The following is a 17264-nucleotide window of genomic DNA, read 5'->3' as shown; positions in this document are numbered from 1 at the left end:
TATCCCTAGATATAATCCATTGTATCAAGGTCTCTTCCTGAGTTTTAGATAGCCTGAGGTTGTGGTTCCGAAGTTCTCCTTGAAATAAGTGTCCACTTAGTCGATCTGAAAGTGTTGTATAGGGCACATTAAAAGTTTCTGCTGCTCGACGAATACTTGGAATTTCGCAGTTCTTTAGGGCTTTAATTGCAAGTTGGATTCTGCCCTCTTGTTCCACCAAGTTTTGACGTGATTGACGCGATTTTGGTGGCATGGTGGTTGCTTGAATAATTACGCGTTGAACGCGCGAGGAATTTTTGGTGGGTGATCGGATGACCCGGGATGATCGGACGACCCGGGAATTACGTTAGGGCTTGTTCTCATTAGTAAGTGCTATGCGGCAGGGCCTGTGCGTCAGGCAACCCGCTCACGTTCGGACAGTGCGCTCTTCGTCCCAATGGTCAACGTACCTTCTACGAAATCGGTGACTCGAAGAAGTTCCGGCAGCTGCTGAGGCCGCCAGTACAACGGGGCTGACCATAAAGCAGCATCGTGAAGATGGAATCTGGCAGCTGTGGCTTGGATGCACGAGTGGCTTGCGGTTCACGCCGTTTCGGGTGGACTTGACATCTTCATAGCCGTGCCTTGTGCACATCTCGAACGATCGTATCGAGGCCATTGCGAAATGGGAGCACCGGGCCCGACTAGACCTGAGAGCCAGTTTTCTATTCAGCAGCCGCCTGGAAGGGTACCGACTTGTTCCTGTTGTCAAGACGATGAGCTTAAGCCGGCTGGGGCCTCTATGACCTGGTCATTTCTAGCTCAGTGCAGAGATGGTCTTTCCCAGCTGGAATGACCGGCCCCGATTCTCACAGAATCTGGTCACCAGCCTATTCCAGGCCTATACCAACTGCTAACTTCATCAAAACTTGCGCACCTCGCGTGTTCTGTTTCTTAAGTGTACAAAGAGCATGGGATCGCTTCAAAAGCCATACATGTCTGCATTGGACATTCCCGGCTCAAGGACCTCAATGAGGTCTCGCTGCTGGTTCGTGCGTTGGACGGAGAGTCAGCATACCAGCACAATGGCCTGACCAACAACCCGAAACTTATATATCAGCAAGAGTTATTGGCGGGGGTATGGCACTGATACCCTGGACACCATTGTGACTGGGATTGGTTCCTGGCGTGCGATCGCCAATTTCTGAAAGCCAAGATAAAGCCCAGAGACGGATCGCCGCCGCCTGTGGGGGGTATCAGAATGGGCTAGGCCGGGCATCTGATCAGGCTGTCTGATTACTATTGGCGAGCAAAGCGTATTGTAATTTGAAGATACAGAACAATCCGTTCGTGCGATCGTCCCAGAATATCGTGTTGCATCTTGACATCCAGCGATTGGGCTGACATAGTGGAACAAAGGGATATGTACTTTACCGTTCTTGGCATAGGGCTGGGGGGTGGGGGCTACTCGCTGACAAACAAAGACCCTTGACGTTGCATTCTTGCTGGCGGAACTCTTCCGCCGCTGCTGACGAACTCTCATTGGAGAATACGCCTTGTCAGTGACATCGTCCATTTATATACCCCGGTCCTCCATCTTCAAACCCCAAACTCCGACCCCAACCCACAACCAACAACCGGCAACCGACAACAATGTCACAGACCAGCGTCATCGAAGCACGCGCCGAAACCAGCAGAGCACCTCCCAAAAATGCCCTGTCAATTTCAGACCCCGACACCGAACCCATCACCACCCAACCACACGCCCTAAGCAATGCCCAAGCAATCACCGCCGTAATCGCCCTAACGGGCGTCAGCTTCCTGAACACAATGGGTTCCGGCATTTTGACCGTCGCCCTCCCCGCCATGTCCGCGGACCTCGGACTACGCCGCGACCTGATCCTCTGGCCCGCAGCCGTCTACGCCCTCGCCGCCGGCTGCACGCTGCTCATCTTCGGCGCCATCGCCGACGTCCTCGGCGATAAGCGCATGTGGCTGACTGGTAGCATCCTCTTCGCGTTATTCACGCTGGCCTGTGGTCTCGCGCGTACGGGGAACCAGCTCATCGCGTTCCGGACACTGCTCGGAATCTCAATTGCAATGTGTCTCCCCTGCGCGGTGAGTCTGATGACGCGGACGTTTCCACCGGGACGGCAGCGGAATCTGGGGTTTGCGGCCATGGGCATGGGCCAGCCGCTCGGGTACTCGGTGGGGTTGATTCTGGGCGGGTTCTTTGCGGATTCGATTGGGTGGCGATTTGGGTATTATATCAGTGCGATTATCAATGCGGCGCTGTCGGTTCTTGCATTTTGGAGCTTGCCTGCGGAAAAGCCCAGGGCGGCTGGGGAGTCGTTGACCAGTGGGTTGAAGAGGATCGACTGGGTTGGGGCGCCGATTATCAGTGTTTCGCTGGCGTTGCTATCGTTTGTTCTTGCGTGCGCTCACCCGCTCTCTGTTACACCCTCCTATATCAACTCAACCAGCTAACACTAATCCCAGGCAAATCACAGAAAGCTACCACAGCCTCGGGGATACATACATCATCGTCCTGCTGGTGATCGCACTCATCCTCCTCCCCGTCTTCGTCGCCTGGGTCGGATACCAAGAGCGCCATGGGCGACCCGCCCTCATCCCCAATAGTCTCTGGAAGAATACCGTCTTTAGCGCAACGTGCATTATCGTCTTCTTTGCGTGGGCCGAGTTGAATGCGTTGCAGTATTTTACGAGTCTCTAGTACGTCCATCCCTCCCTGGAACCATATACCCACTTACCTGCCTGCCTACCTTACTCAGCCATCAGAACAGCCAGTCAGTCAGCTAACAATGAATGCGCATCAGCTTCCAAGAAATCCAGCACAACACAGCCCTCCACTCCTCGCTAATGTTCATCCCCATGGTGATAACGGGCGCGGCCACCAACATTTTCACAGGGTACATGGTCGACAAAGTCACAGTCGGGATACTGGTCTTCGTCTCGGGGGTTATCAGCACGGTCTCGCCGTTACTCATGGCCCTCGTCAACCCCGACTGGGGATACTGGCGCGGGCCGTTTGTGGCTATGGCACTTAGTCCGGTGCATGCGGATGGTCAGTTTCCTTTCCTTCTCTATCACCCTACTACCCATTTCCCATTCCACCTCAAGCGAACAGGCGATAGACCCCCATAAACTAACAGATATGGCGGGTGCAGTCCTCTTCACAGTCTCGAACCTAATAATCTCCCGCGCGTACCCAGGACAGAACCAAGCGCTCGCAGGCGCCGTCTTCAACTCCGTCTCGCAGGTGGGCAATTCCGTGGGGTTGGCGGTTAGCGCTGCGATTGCGGCGTCGGTTACGGAGCATTCGGACACCAAGACGCAGGAGGAGGGAATCCTGGTGGGCTATCGCGCGGCGTATTGGTTGATGTTTGCGGCTATGGGGGTTGTGTGTTTGGTTAGTTGGGGTGGGTTGAGGGGGGGTGGGATGGTTGGGAAGAAGACAGAGTAGATGTACGTGCGGGGTATATGAGGCAGGTGATGTAAAGCTGTCCGAAGCAATATGGGTGGTCTGGGCAGAGGCAGATCTGGGACTAAAAGTTCTCTTCTCCTGTTAAATCGCTTTTGATATGGCTCTGGATGGGCAAGTATGCAAGTAAGTATCCCAGCCTGGAGGACCGTAAGTTGGGCCGGGGTCCGAGTCATCCTCTCAACGTCAGCTCACTGGGCAAAAGCCACCAGGATCTGATCAGAGGAAAGAAGAGCCAAGATCACCCGGAGAATTAACCCAAACGCGATATCCGGAGCATATTCTCCAAAGGGCAAATGGTACTTCGTATCTGGCAATCGGAGCCCTATTCCTCCGAACTCGCCGCATCCCTGGCCACGCGACATCTGCCGGCAGTGCCAAAAGTACTCAGTCTGAAACACCCCAACGCTCGTATCCGTGCCTTACCACGCATATCCATCGCAGCCAAGAAGGCTTGACCGAACAGCTCGTCTCGAACTCCTCTACAAATCTACCCCAAAGCCCACTTAAACGAAACCAAACCTATCAGCCCGCAAAGACATCACTCACAATCGTAATAATGGATATCGGCCCGCGCTCTGTCTCAGATAACACTATATTTGTCAGCCCTATACGAGATTACCTCTTCGGGCGATCTACAGTTGCCCAGTCGCCGGGTGGCCGCCGCGGAGGAGCTGCTGCTGCGGAGGCAGCCATGTGAAGCTAGCGCCGTGCGACGCGGCGCAACGCACGGGCGAGACGAGGCCGAACCCCACCTGGCTGTCCAGGCCGAGGCCTTGATCTTCCCTGCATTTAACTGCGTCTGCGTCCTGCGAGCTGCGAGGTGCGCTGCCGCTGCGCGACGGACACAGGGTTTGCATTTCGCACAGCTAGTATAAGTACCGAGCGAGTCTCACTCACCTACTGCAGTCGGACACGTAAACCAAGTTTCATCAGCATGGCCACCTACGACCTGCAAACCCTCGTCGAAACCGACATCAAAGCCGCCCTCCCCGCAGAGATCGTCGCCGAAATCGTCTCGCAAGCCCCCTTCGTCACCGTCCCCGGCATCTTCAACCTCCGCGACATTAGCAGCGCAACAACGCCCTCCTCAACTTTCCCCCCCGTCCTCCGGCCGGGCTTCGCCTACCGCTCCGCAGCCCCGCTCTCCGAACTCCCCGACGGCGGCGCGACAGCGCTCACAACGCTGGGTATCAAAAAGATCTACGATTTGCGCCGCCCCGATGAGCGGACAAAGAAACCGAGTCCTGTTATTGATGGCGTCGAGGTAATCTGGATCCCAGATACGCTGGAGGGGAAGCCGCCTGTTTCGGCGACGGCGCCCGTTCCAGATCCGGAGCGCTCGACGGAGAGGCTCGTTGATATGTATTTGAGTTATCTGGTCTCGCATGCGCCGGTGTACAAGGCTGTTTTTGAACATATTCGCGATGAGCCCGAGAAGGGGTTTTTGTTTCACTGCTCTGGTTTGTCGACCACGTCCGCATTCCTAATTTCCCAGCGGCGCACGCACTAATAAGTTGCTATAGCCGGAAAGGACCGCACAGGCGTCCTTGCAGCCCTCATCCACCGACTCGCAGGGAGCTCCGACGAAGCGATCATCCACGACTTTACGCTGACGCGCGTCGGCCTCGAGCCCGGGCGCCCGGCACTCCTCGCCGCGATGGAGAGTCTTTACGGGAAATCCGCGTGGGATAACCCGGTTCTCCTAGTCCTCTGGGGCGTGCATGCTGCTGGAATGACGGGATTCCTGAAGGCGCTTGATGAGAACCATGGCGGGGCGGTCGGATACGTACAGAGTCTGGGGTTTTCGGAATCGGATGTGCAGAGGATTCGAGAGAATTTGGTCATTAAGAAGCTGGAGGGGAGTCTTTAGTTTCATTTCGCGGAGAGATACCTAGATCCTTGGGTGGATTTGTCTGAGTTGTTGGATTTTATCAAGCTTGTGTTAAGAGAGAAAGACCAAGTCAAGAGCAGGCATGGGTTGTACAGTTTCCAAGTTATGCATCACGCCTTCCCAATTTAGATTTATGTATTTGTGCATACATCCTCTCACGTGACTAAACCTCTGGCGGTGAATCCGCAGCCCGACAATTTTTTTGATCCAAGATTGCTCTTATCAGCAAAACATTTCGCTCAACGCTCACCTCAACATCTCACTCCTCATCACACATCAAACCGCCGAAATGGGTATCGCGAAGAAAACCAAGAAGTTTGCGCAGGTAAGACCTTCTCCACCTCTCTCCTCTCCTCACCAAACCCATTCCACAACCACTAACTTTTACCCGCCTCAACAGATGAAGCGCACAATCAAAGCCCGCGACGAACGCCTCAAGAAAGCCCCCGAGAAGCCCAAACCAAAGCCCGACGAGGAAATCACACGCCACATCCAGGCTGCCCCAACGAACATGTTCTTCGCTGCGAATACCGCGCTCGGTCCGCCGTACCGCGTCCTTGTCGATACCAATTTTGTCTCGCATGCTATCCGCGCGAAACTCGATTTGTTGCCTGCTATGATGGATTTGTGAGTTATAACTTGGTTTCTGAGTTGAGGAATTGGAATTGGAAGGAATGGATCGCTGATGCCTTTCTTGCTGTGCTATGCAGGTTATATGCGAAGTGTATCCCCACGTTTACAGACTGCACGATTGCCGAATTGGAAAAGTTGGGCGATAAATACCGGCTTGCGTTGCGGGTTGCAAAGGATCCGAGGTGGGAGCGTGTCAAGTGCGACCACAAGGGCACCTACGCCGATGACTGTCTCGTCGACAGGGTAAGTCAAGTCCACCCTTTCTCAAGCCGATGCGAACTTGAAAGAACTTCCGACTAACGGGAATGAAATAGGTCTCGAAACACCGCATCTACATCGTCGGAACAAACGATAAAGACCTCTGCCGCCGACTCCGCAAGATCCCCGGTGTGCCGATCATGAAGGTCGCCCGCGGAAAGTTCACGATTGAGAAACTGCCCGACGCGATGGACTAAGCGATGGGCGTCGCGATCACATTTTTCCCCGCAGCATCCCGCGCCGTATCGCCGATGTTGCCTCCCACCCCTGCAGATCGTCGCAGTTCAGGTCGATGGCGATTTTGCCGTCATCGGATGGGTTGCAGATTGGTTCGGCCTGGCCCATCAGAGACAAAACGGGACGAAACAAACCGCCAGTTTTTTGTCGCAGCGCCGGAGTTTCGCCAAGAGTGTTTTTGCTTAGCCTGGCAGACTCAAGAGGATAGATAGCTGGGCAGTCGTAGTCGGCGCAGGGTTGTGGTGGCTGAGCGATGGCCGGGCGCACAGAAGCCAGACAGGCTCACAAGGCTGCCCGTTGGCCGCACCGAATCACAATAATGAGACTCTGATGATACCCTCCACTGAATTTCCTTCGGGAAACTTTCTTTCGTAGCCTCCCCAATTCTAGCTCTTACCACCATTATACGATCTCGAATGGCGCCTTGCCGCCGATCTCGAACAATACGAGGCAGATGCGTCGGTGGTTACATTCGTATTCCGGACAAAAGCAGCCGATAACTTGACAGCTTGTCCGCCGCCCGTAAGGATGTTATCGGCATCTCTCTCCAACTCTGAGTCACGGCCGAGATTCGGCAGCTAATCTAATCTGCCTTGCGGGGACCAAATAAAATAGGCCCGTGTTCCCCTCATCTACTCCAACCCACCAACGTTCATCAACAGTCGCTCGGAACAGTCGTATCAATTACATTTTCGGATTCCAAAATGCCAGAAACCGAAACCATCGTCGTCATCGGGTAAACCCCCACCCCATTTACAACCAATGTACTCCGCACACAAGCTAACATCCACCCAGCGCCGGCGTAATCGGCCTCACAACAGCCCTGCGCCTCCAACAATCCCTCCCCAAAAGCACTAACAAATCAGTCCTCCTCGTCGCCCGCGACTGGCCCACCACCACATCCCTAAACTACGCCTCCCCCTGGGCCGGCGCCCACTACCGCCCCGTCCCCGGCACAACGCCTCAATCCCTCCGCGAAGAATCGCAGGCACAGGCTACATACGCGTACTTCAAAATCGCCTCCCAGGATCCCGCCTCGGGGATTGCAAAGGTCGAGGGGATCGAACACCTCGAGAACCCACCGGCGGAGTATCGCGACCAGAAGGCTATCGAGACGTACTATGGGCACCTCGATGGGTTTCGGTTTCTGGAGAAGAGCGAGTTGCCGGAGGGCGTGGTGTGGGGGGTGCGGTATGAGACGTTTGTGGTGAATTCGCCGGTTTATCTGGCATATTTGCTGCGCAGGTTCATCTTGCTTGGTGGGCGAACGAGGGAGTATACGCTTGCGGATCCGCGCGAGGCGTTCTATCTCGGCGAGAATGTGCGGACTGTTGTTAATTGTTCTGGGGTGGGGTTTGGGGATGAAAAAAGCTTCATCATTCGAGGTGCGTTTGTCATTCCTTTCCATCCTTCCTTTCCTTCCTCCTGCCCCTCTTCCTCCTTTCCCTTCTCAGGAATGTTTCTGATAAAGTGAACAGGCCAAACCTGTCTCGTCCGCAACCCCACTACCACCACATTGACCCGCCAAAACACCGACGGAACCTGGTCCTTCTCGATCCCGCGCCCACTCGACGGCGGAACCATAATCGGAGGCACAAAGGGTCCGCACGACTGGGACCCGAACCCCTCTCTCGCCGTCCGCGAGACGCTCCTACGCAACGCAAAGAAATGGTTCCCGTTTACTGAGGAGAACGGTGGGGAGTTTGATGTTGTAAGGGATATTGTGGGGAGACGGCCGGCGAGGGAGGGCGGGATGAGGATTGAGGTTGAGCATGTTGATGTTGGGGGTCCTGGGAGGGCAGAAAAGGGGAGGAGGATTGTGCATGGGTATGGGGCTGCGGGGAGGGGGTATGAGCTTTCGTGGGGGGTTGCGGGGGATGTTGTTAGCCTTGTGTTGGAGGGGGGGGAGGAGGTTAAAGAGAAGGCGAAGCTTTGAATGGATGATGTCTATTGCACCTGTATTTATAGCGGACAATTGCTCGGTTCTCAAGGCTGCGTGTATCTAGTCGCCCACATCCCCCGTTGCCTGAGGCGACAATTCAAGCTCCAGCCTTGCATTACGCCTGGATGAATGGATCAGGACTGTGCAGACTAGTCAAACCACACTAGGCGTGGTGCCTCCCCATCCGCCCCGCTCAGGATATACAAGTAACAGAGGGCTGTCGCCACGATATCCTTGGCACAAACGCACAAAGCTGATCCCGCAACATTCTGAACGCTATCAACCAAGATCCAGTTAACAGTGCGAGCCGCTCAATAATAGGCCTTCCGATACTTCTGCTTCTGCTTCCTGGACGCCACAATGTCGACCGGACAGTCTGACGGCGTACGCAACGCGTCGTAAGAAGAGTTCGCAAAGTGGTACGTATGCGGGTTTGCATTCCCATCTCCATCAGAGTCCGTGGCTAATGTCATGTCTCCAAATCAGCCAGATGCCTCTCTACCACGCCCAGTCGTCAATATACGCATCGGAGCCGAAACTTACAATGGTTCCAAGGCCCTTCTCTGCAAACACTCGCCGTATTTCCGCGGGATGTTTGAAGGGCAGTTTAGAGAGGCTGAAGAAGAGTCAGCGGAACTAGGCGATGTCCCCGGAGTCGTTTCGACTCGCAGTTTTGAATTGCTGCTGCAGTGGTTGTACCTTGGCCGATTCGTTCTTGTCGGCGATGAATCTCCGACAGACCAAATTACTGCTACGATCGAGCTGGCCAGACCTGCGGACATGGTGAAGATCAGCGACACGACCATGGCCCAGCAGATCGCGCTATGTATTCGAGCGGCCGTGTTGCACAATCCTCCTCTGGATGAGATCTTGTCACGAAGTCCTGCCGCCGATATCCATTGCATAACAGCGGAACACATCGAGGCGGCCAGCCGCCTACCAAAGGGCCATCTGGCCCGGCTACTTCTTGCCAGCGCATCGACAGATGCGTACCTGAATTCGGAGGATTTCAAGTTCTCCCACGAGTTTCATGACGTGCCGGAGTCTGCGGGGGATCTGCTGCAGGAGTTGGGAGGGGTTATCAAGAGTGTTGGGCTCGGCCGTGGGCCATGGTCTACTTTTCACGATCCGTTTAGTGGGGAGGAGCTGGATAGGCTGCTCCACACGGGTCATATCTAATACCAGAGTTGATGGGAAAGTCCACTTAGTACCAAACCAGCATAGAGCTTGTATGGTAGTACAGAATTTGGTCGGGCGCAGACCCTGTGGCAGGCGCTCAGTCGCGTGCATGACAATGTTTGCTTTTTGCGGCTGATTTTGAGACCGACAATCTGCCTCGCTCCCTGACCCTCGAGAAGATTCAGCTCGGCACGCCCGCCACACAAGCCACCAAAAGCCAGGACTTTCGTTCAGCAACGTGCCACGTCTCAGAGGCTTTGACCTAAAAGCTCAACCCTGCAGCTGCCCAGTAGGATCGCGCGCCCAGAGGCGGTTGTCGACACAGCCCCCTAAATTCCCGCAAGGCTGTAACACGAACCCGGACATAAGATCAAGCCAGGGGAATCGATTCAAAGGGAAAAAAAAGAAAAAGACAGCATATCCTCCCACAAGATGGACTCGGATGCGGCCCTCAATCAGAAGAGGGTGCAGATACGTGTCACTCTGAAGGACGCCATCACTCGTTTTGCAGCAGATACCCAGTTGGATACAGCAGCAGCCGCAGCATCAGGCTTGCCACGGGTGGAAAGGTTTTGCTGGGTTCAAGATCAAGGAAATAGGTCGCTGGAGTGCCTGTCTCGTTTCTGGAAAGACGCAGGGTGGTATTCTCCCGAACGGATACCGGAGTATCTTCATGTCTCACTTTATACCTCCTTGGACCGGTCCGGTATATCAGTACAGCTCGGAGAAGAGAGGAGCATTCACTAACTGTGGTACATGCAGAGACAGTCTTTACATCCCTAGAGTCATTCTTTGAGTGGCTCAAGACCCGTTCCACGGTACGTCATCATCATCATCCTCAGATAAGCGTTACTAACAAGGATACCATGCAAAGTCATCTGGATGTAACAATATGTTGTAAGTATCTGCCAAGCCTTTCATGTTCCGAGTAACTACTGATGCATATTAAGAGTCGTCACCGTCCCAGATGAAATCCGCCCGCCCAATCCCCGCAAATCCAGGATTGGTAGAAACGCCACGAGTGCAGGACTCCCATCGCCCCAGCAGGTCTGCGTATGTGCAGCAGTGGCAGCTCTGCTGTTAGGATGGGATTCATTAGGTTACGAGTCACGCGAACTCTATCACCTCCTGGCGGCACTGCTGAACAAGACCTGGAGCGACGATCCCAGCTTGTTGACGGACTTGGGCGAAGGTTGGTCAATTCGTTGGACATTTAACACCTTTTAGTTGACATCTGTACTCACCATGATATAATAGAGGAGCTATACCCGTCTGGCCTTCGAGCACACTATCAACTTAACCCTCCATCTGATCTGGGCAGGTGGCACACTGTCAAGACAACGTCGATCGTACCAGGAGCACTTTCCAGAACAGCAGTCAAGACCCTCGTATTTCCCGACGAGGTTCCCGAGATAAAGCCCGACTGGCAGTACGTACATATCTTCAAGCCTCATGCCAAGCCGCCAACATCCCGCATGCGCTGTTCGATTTGGGGGAAGCACGCGACTGTCAACGGGAGCGATCAACAGACCTGGGATTCCGTCTTAGTATTGGCCGACCATCGAATGTACGAGGCGTATAGGCATATCCTGCATGAGATCGAAACGCACACTGCACAGCCTTTCTGGACCCAACAAACGCACCATTGGGTAGCGTTTCTCGAGTACCTGTATATCCTTGGTATCAACAATGCCCGGCTCCTAGTGCGCGAGACAGTCAAAGGTCTCAGACACCTGGTATGTATACAAATCTACTTGAAAGTACTTTGCTAATCCAGAAAGAAATATAAAAACATCGCTGATACCGATTCGGCCTCTTTGCATTCCTGCCTGATGTATGCGGAACATCTCAACTACCAACGCAAGTTGATGAGCAAGATTCGGGAGGAGCTAGAAGAGTTTCCTACTCAATGGACGGTGTCCCATCAGATACCTCCTTGGATCGATTCCATCCGAGACTCCTGTCGCACAGCCGAAAATGAGATAGCCAAAGTGTATAAAGAAGCGGTTGACCTACGAAAACTGGTGTGTCGCATTTGCTCCGCTTCCTCACAGTTAAACAACCCTTACTAAACAGAGCTCTTACTTTTACCAGTTGATGGAACAGCACAGCCTGTCTCAAGCCCGCACAACGGTCATTCTGACAATATTGGCATCAACCTTTATTCCATTGGCGTTTGTTACAGTAAGCCGAGCCTGCCAGAAAGCAACGGGACAGCGTCTAGCTTCATGATCCACTAACAAGTTCCAAACATTAGTCATTCTTCGGGATGAACACGAGAGAAATCAACGACTCGTCGTGGCCAATAACCTACTTCGTTGCAGTCGCCATACCTCTCACCGGCATTACAATCCTTATCCCCCTGTACGCGCTGCGGATATTCAGCATCGTTGCGCGTCTCCTCCAGGGCGACACCCGTGTGCGCAAATATTCCAAATGGGCCCTGTTCTCCCTAGGGCTATCCCTCGCATTCATAAGCGCGGTCTTGGAGTCTGTTGGCTCAACATCTCTAGCGGCCATCGTAGTATGGTTTTTGTCAGCCACCATCGCTTACCTTTTGATATTTAGATACGTCTTCCAGTTCCAACCGTACTTGATATCTGCGATATCAGCCCGCTGGAGTCAGAACGCCGACCCTTTTAGTGATATGCAGCACCGCCGCGGGAAAACTCACATTTTTAAACAGGTCTCGGTATCAATATTTCTGCATGCATGCCTTGGGCTATGTATTGTTTCCTACGTTGTGTCATCCTGGATTCTATTTGGAATGTATGTGATTTATGGGTTCGCGAGCTTGGGAGTTTGGATACGGGCCGGCCGCGCGCAGTAATTTCCTCTTGTTCATGTCTTAATTGTCGAGCGTTTGGAAGGTTTTGGAAATTCCTTGTCTACCTCGTTTAGGGTGGCATCTACTCGAGACACACCATGACTCTTGCTGGTTTACGTTTGTGTGTAAACGACCCCGTTTGTGCAGAGGTCGGTAGGCTAGATTCCAAATCTACCAAGAGAATTTCATCGCGAATCTCCCCCTTGGCAGTCTATACTGCTGACCCTGATGTGATATGCATGGCACAATGTTGACGACAGGGACACTATATATAACCAACAGATCAGTTAGGTGTAAGCTCAAAGCCTTAAACCCGGGATTAAAGGTCCTCACTCGTTGCTAAGACTTGGGTGGTGGGTGTCTTATCCCTTTCTTTTCCTATTTATCTTCTGATCCTCAAGAGTGACAAGGCATCGCCGGCCTTTGCTGCCTCGTGGCATACAAGCCTCCGTCAACTGTAATAGGACGGGTCCCCCAGAATTCAGCTAGCTATTACTCAATTCCCCGGGGTTATTTTGACACCCACACCCCACCCCCCCCGCCAACATCATGAATCATCTAATAATCCTCTAGCCTCCTGGTACGCGACGGCCCATGGTCGCTTTTGGGTCCTCGGGCATTATCTGTCGCGATGCCACCAACGACACACAAGTTCTCAAAAGCCCCCTTCGGCATGATTTGAGTAAATGCGGGAAGAAACAGTCACGCATATAAAAGAAGAAGAAGCATTCTCTGCAGCATGCATCGACCGGGAAAAGCTCATCTACGCATCCATTCCAAAGCACGACAACATCCTCAACTGCCTCGTCATTACAGAAACCGGAATCCGCCTGCCATACATGCAGCATGGGAACCTGCTCGAGTATATTCGCAAGACCTCATCCCAACTAAACAACCAAGTTCGACACACGTGGATCTGCAACGCCGCCAATGCAGTCGCATTCATCCACCAACACTCCATCGTCCACGGCGACATCAGCGCGCGCAATTTCCTCGTTCCCGACGACCTCTTACTCAGACTGTGCGACTTTGCGGGTTCCGGGATTGGCAGTGACATGCCTCCACTCGTTACCGAGGAAGACCGGTACCGCAAGTCGCCTGATCTACCGCGATCATACCCGACAAACCTGTTCGCGATGGGCTGTCTTATGTACGAGATTATGGTGGGTCAGCAGCCGTATGAGGAGGTTGACGATGTGGGTTAGGAGGTTATTGCGGAGAACTATGAGCGCCCGGTGTTTCCTTCTGTCCGGGGGATCAAGTATAGCGATGTCATATATCAGTGTTGGATGGGTCAGTACACGACTGCGCGACAGGTTCTTCTTGCTTTTGGGCGTGCTAGGGTTGGGTATCGGGAGACGGTGAATGCAGAATCATCGTCTGCAGCGTCTGCATCCAACTGTCAGGTGCATGTTCTTCCGCCCTAGGGGCTTTGGCTGTCTGTGTCGTTGGAGTTTACTTGCGTCTCCAACGCACAGAGGTCAAGTCGCCCCGCGTTGTTCCAAGGTTGTCCTTTTGCTCTCGTTTTAGATCACGTAAGCCACCTCTATGCGCCCCATTTGCGTGGCGTCTTTTACCCAGATTCGGAACCATGGTGCTTAGATCTATTTTAGTTTGCTGCTAGATTGCTCCAAGTAATGCTTGGTCAAGCCACGCCTTGGGACCAAAGAAGAGCACCTCAAATCATTAGTCGCAGCTCCTGCAGTGGTGCGTACGGAGTACAGTATAACGCCCCCACAATTGCGGACGACAACGCGTGGAGTGTGGGGTGATTATTTACTTTTTTGTGAGCCTTTTCGGATATTCAAGGGCCCAGTTTGTTATGGCCAATAAGTAGCTCTGCTCGCCGAGGCTGAATTGCGTACATGGTGTGGAAACAAGGAAACATGATGGTGGTCATGCGTTTTGATTGGGATTGCAGACAAACTTTTGGAATCACAGAGTACAAACCTTGCATGGCGTGATGTGGACTACCTCACAAAAGGGCGGAGGACCATTTGAGAAGACTAATGTGGATACGATCCGCGCCGTGGATCTGAGCTTGACCGTATGCACTAGTTGTCCACAGGTTATTTGGTAAGTAGATAGCTTCCTATCTCTACGCCCCTCTAAGTTCCTCGGGCACAGCGTCCAACCTACAATAGACCTTCACTTGCAAGGCCTGATACGACCTTAGTCCACCCATGTAGGCAAATTTTTTAAACGACTCTTTCGAAGGCTGTGATCAAATCCGGGGGACCTGGGAGAAGCCATCAGTTCCAAGAGAAGGTACAGGTGAACCTACAGGTCAATTGAGGTAGCCATTGCCTTGTCTCAAACCTGGAATATACAAACTGTAGTAGGTCTATGTTATTGATGTTGACGTGTTTCAGGGCGGATCTTGTTTGGCATGTAGGGAAAGATCTGGTGCATCGATATAAAGCGGAGAAGAATTATTTGGGCTATTTGGATTCAAGTTTGGCAGTGGACGTCCAAGTGATGATGGGGTCCTCTGATGGTAGAGGATTACATAGTGTACATGTTCCGAATCACGTTCGACCCAGAAGCTGATCTTAAGATGGTCTCCGAGTTTTGCTGAGAATTGAAAATGTATTCTGCTGCCGTAGGATACGCGGACATTCTTTACATTTAGGAGGGGCTGCCGTAGTAGCATACAAGGCCACGTAGTCTCTAATGCCGAGCATATGACTCCATGACCGCAGGGGAGGAGAAGAAAGAGCGAAGATCGTTTACAAACAAATCCGGTCTCTCCAGTGACGAAAAATGGCCTCCTCGGTCATACTCCCGCCAATAGTGAATGTTGGCAACCCGGGCTGCCCAGTCACGAGGGCACTTTACCATGTTAGTACGCTCCTGGACACGCGCAACAAGGTCGGGGCGTATGACTCACATGCAGCTGTTCCTTCACGTACATACTGACACCACATGGCACCGACACATAAGTCTCGAAGGTCTTGTCCGCCTCACGTTTTCCGCGTCCGAAAGCCTCCCTGTAAAACCTCAGGCCAGGGGTCGCGCCTTGGATCCAGTGCATCATCACCAAAGTAACAATATCGGTATCGCTGAACGCCTCATGCACGTCGCCCCAGTCATGGAGCTTCTCAACAAACCACGCAAGCAGCCCGAGTGGTGAGTCCCCCAGCGCGAACCCAAGCGTCTGCGGCCGGGTTCTCTGCTCCTCGAGATAGCCACTCTGATCTTGCTCAAAGTTCCGGCGCACACGCAATGCCTCGTGCTCGAACTCTGAGTATGTCAGCGCCGATAGGCACCAGCGCAAGTACGCGCACGGTGCGGACCAGAGAGTTGGAGGAGGCACCGGGAACATATTCAGGTGCTGTGCGCGCACACATGCGGGGTACTGGATGGCAATGGCCCGTGTAATGAAAGAGCCGAAATCGCCGCCCTGGGTCACAAACTTGGGGTACCCCAGAACGTCGGTCATAAGGATCTTGTAGGCGCGAGCGACCACATTCGGGCCAACGCCGGATTTTGAGGGGGCGGGTGAAAACCCGAAACCAGGAATTGACGGGGCAACGAGGTGGAAGGCCGGATCTCTGGCATCCTCGGGCTCAGTCAAAGGACGCACCACCCGGATAGCCTCCACAAAGGAACCGGGCCAGCCGTGGGAGAAGAGCAATGGTATAGCATTCGGTCTGGCAGACTGGTTGTGGGTGAAGTGCAGCACCAACGGGCCGTAGCCAGGGACATCGACCTTGACTAGGAAATGCCTGAAGATTTCGTTCAGGCGTCGCTGAAGGTTCGAATCAGCGATAGCTCGCCACGAGGATATATCTCAACGCACCTCTTCCGCCTCCCAATCGTACTGGTCTTTCCAGAAATCCGCCAACTGTTTTACACGGGAGACCTTGGCTCCCTGATACCAGTCTTTCTCTCCAAAATCTGTCTGCTCTTCGGGATACCGAGCTAAGGCAAGTTTTTGCTTGGTCACCTCGAGCAGTTGCTGGTCCACGTGCGGCGTATACGGCACGGGAATGTTGAATTTGAGGTCTTTCAGAAGAACTGGTGACTTCAAGCCCATCATAGCCGCTGCTGAATGATATCCTTGAGTTCTATGGATGCAACGTCCGTCAAAACCTGGAAGACGGACATTGCAGAAGGACGGTTAAGTAGTCGTACGGATATCAGGAGGCACCGGCGCTTGGAGTTGCTTTCAGCCGACGGCAATTGTAAGCGCCTTGGGTGATCCCACCATGCACGCTAATCCGGATTGGGCCAGAGGTAGAGCTTCCGCCACGCGAGTCTAACCCCCGACACAGCAGGTGTTGCTATATGGATTCCGAAGAAGCCAGCTGCCGGTAGGCCTCGAAGCACGCTGGCAGGTCGGCCGGTCAGAGTGCAGAGAAGGTCGAGGCGGTAGACGTCATCATGATCCATAGGCCAAGAAGATCCATGCGGTAGCCCGGAGGCCAGATGGATTGCCAGAGGCTGTAGACTAATGGTACTGCTCCCAGAGGCGATATTGTCAAGCGAAACAATTCCAGATGATCAAAGATTGCTCGATGCTGACTACTTTTCCCTAGCTAGCTACAACTCCTGGGCCTCTTCCGCTTCCAGAGCTGGCTGGTCGGTCAGGTGATCGACGGCCCCAATAACAAATGTCCTCCCCCGGCAGAAAAATCCCCGCAGTTGATACAGGCATATCGGATCCGGCTCCCTATTGTTTGGCCATAATGGAACGTACTTTAACTAGCTTTATTGTTTATGCATGACTAGGCATCCTTGGTAAAGAGCGCCCATAGCTGCCCAGGCGTATGTATATATAAAGCAACACGCACATACATTCCTCCCTTCA

At 53.3% G+C, this 17264-nt stretch overlaps 10 protein-coding genes across 10 annotated transcripts; 8 read left to right on the top strand and 2 right to left on the bottom strand.

The window, feature by feature from the left end:
• Positions 1-410: 410 nt before the first annotated feature.
• On the bottom strand, positions 411-1590 carry BJX68DRAFT_242075 (uncharacterized protein). Its single transcript, XM_071040929.1, has one exon. The coding sequence runs from the start codon at positions 1553-1555 to the stop codon at positions 1106-1108; it is 450 nt and encodes a 149-aa protein (XP_070896768.1). The 5' UTR covers positions 1556-1590; the 3' UTR covers positions 411-1105.
• A 1-nt stretch (position 1591) lies between these two features.
• Positions 1592-2959, top strand: BJX68DRAFT_242073 (major facilitator superfamily domain-containing protein). The gene is made up of 2 exons (XM_071040928.1): positions 1592-2414; positions 2479-2959. Exons 1-2 carry the CDS (start codon positions 1633-1635, stop codon positions 2711-2713), a joined length of 1017 nt encoding a protein of 338 aa, XP_070896767.1. The 5' UTR covers positions 1592-1632; the 3' UTR covers positions 2714-2959.
• On the top strand, positions 2960-3430 carry BJX68DRAFT_242070 (uncharacterized protein). The gene has a single exon (XM_071040927.1). It carries the CDS (start codon positions 2986-2988, stop codon positions 3142-3144), a length of 159 nt encoding a protein of 52 aa, XP_070896766.1. The 5' UTR covers positions 2960-2985; the 3' UTR covers positions 3145-3430.
• Positions 3431-4135: 705 nt separating this feature from the next.
• Positions 4136-5571, top strand: BJX68DRAFT_242066 (tyrosine-protein phosphatase). Its single transcript, XM_071040926.1, has 2 exons — positions 4136-4944; positions 5008-5571. Exons 1-2 carry the CDS (start codon positions 4419-4421, stop codon positions 5352-5354), a joined length of 873 nt encoding a protein of 290 aa, XP_070896765.1. The 5' UTR covers positions 4136-4418; the 3' UTR covers positions 5355-5571.
• Positions 5495-7151, top strand: BJX68DRAFT_242064 (rRNA-processing FCF1 family protein). The gene is made up of 4 exons (XM_071040925.1): positions 5495-5700; positions 5776-6002; positions 6086-6251; positions 6323-7151. Exons 1-4 carry the CDS (start codon positions 5665-5667, stop codon positions 6461-6463), a joined length of 570 nt encoding a protein of 189 aa, XP_070896764.1. The 5' UTR covers positions 5495-5664; the 3' UTR covers positions 6464-7151.
• A 56-nt stretch (positions 7152-7207) lies between these two features.
• On the top strand, positions 7208-8439 carry BJX68DRAFT_269154 (FAD-dependent oxidoreductase; the record flags this gene model as incomplete). The annotated part of the gene is made up of 3 exons (XM_071046271.1): positions 7208-7239; positions 7299-7888; positions 7982-8439. 3 exons carry the CDS (start codon positions 7208-7210, stop codon positions 8437-8439), a joined length of 1080 nt encoding a protein of 359 aa, XP_070896763.1.
• A 477-nt stretch (positions 8440-8916) lies between these two features.
• BJX68DRAFT_277337 (BTB/POZ domain-containing protein) lies at positions 8917-9661 on the top strand (the record flags this gene model as incomplete). The annotated part of the gene is made up of 1 exon (XM_071048310.1): positions 8917-9661. One exon carries the CDS (start codon positions 8917-8919, stop codon positions 9622-9624), a length of 708 nt encoding a protein of 235 aa, XP_070896762.1. The 3' UTR covers positions 9625-9661.
• A 156-nt stretch (positions 9662-9817) lies between these two features.
• Positions 9818-12658, top strand: BJX68DRAFT_242059 (uncharacterized protein). The gene is made up of 8 exons (XM_071040924.1): positions 9818-10330; positions 10387-10442; positions 10499-10521; positions 10575-10816; positions 10882-11360; positions 11406-11648; positions 11719-11808; positions 11882-12658. Exons 1-8 carry the CDS (start codon positions 10057-10059, stop codon positions 12452-12454), a joined length of 1980 nt encoding a protein of 659 aa, XP_070896761.1. The 5' UTR covers positions 9818-10056; the 3' UTR covers positions 12455-12658.
• BJX68DRAFT_277336 (kinase-like protein) lies at positions 12550-13878 on the top strand (the record flags this gene model as incomplete). Its single annotated transcript, XM_071048309.1, has 4 exons — positions 12550-12600; positions 13025-13076; positions 13154-13614; positions 13657-13878. The coding sequence occupies 4 exons, from the start codon at positions 12550-12552 to the stop codon at positions 13876-13878; spliced, it is 786 nt and encodes a 261-aa protein (XP_070896760.1).
• A 1112-nt stretch (positions 13879-14990) lies between these two features.
• BJX68DRAFT_242057 (epoxide hydrolase family protein) lies at positions 14991-16598 on the bottom strand. The gene is made up of 3 exons (XM_071040923.1): positions 16254-16598; positions 15342-16202; positions 14991-15283 (listed from the first exon to the last, which is right to left on the bottom strand). The coding sequence occupies exons 1-3, from the start codon at positions 16491-16493 to the stop codon at positions 15122-15124; spliced, it is 1263 nt and encodes a 420-aa protein (XP_070896759.1). The 5' UTR covers positions 16494-16598; the 3' UTR covers positions 14991-15121.
• Between the last annotated feature and the right edge of the window lie 666 nt (positions 16599-17264).

Source organism: Aspergillus pseudodeflectus (assembly GCF_044049435.1).
Source record: "Aspergillus pseudodeflectus strain CBS 756.74 chromosome Unknown BJX68scaffold_36, whole genome shotgun sequence".
Taxonomy (NCBI): domain Eukaryota; kingdom Fungi; phylum Ascomycota; class Eurotiomycetes; order Eurotiales; family Aspergillaceae; genus Aspergillus; species Aspergillus pseudodeflectus.
This window is presented reverse-complemented; position numbering and strand designations above follow the sequence as displayed.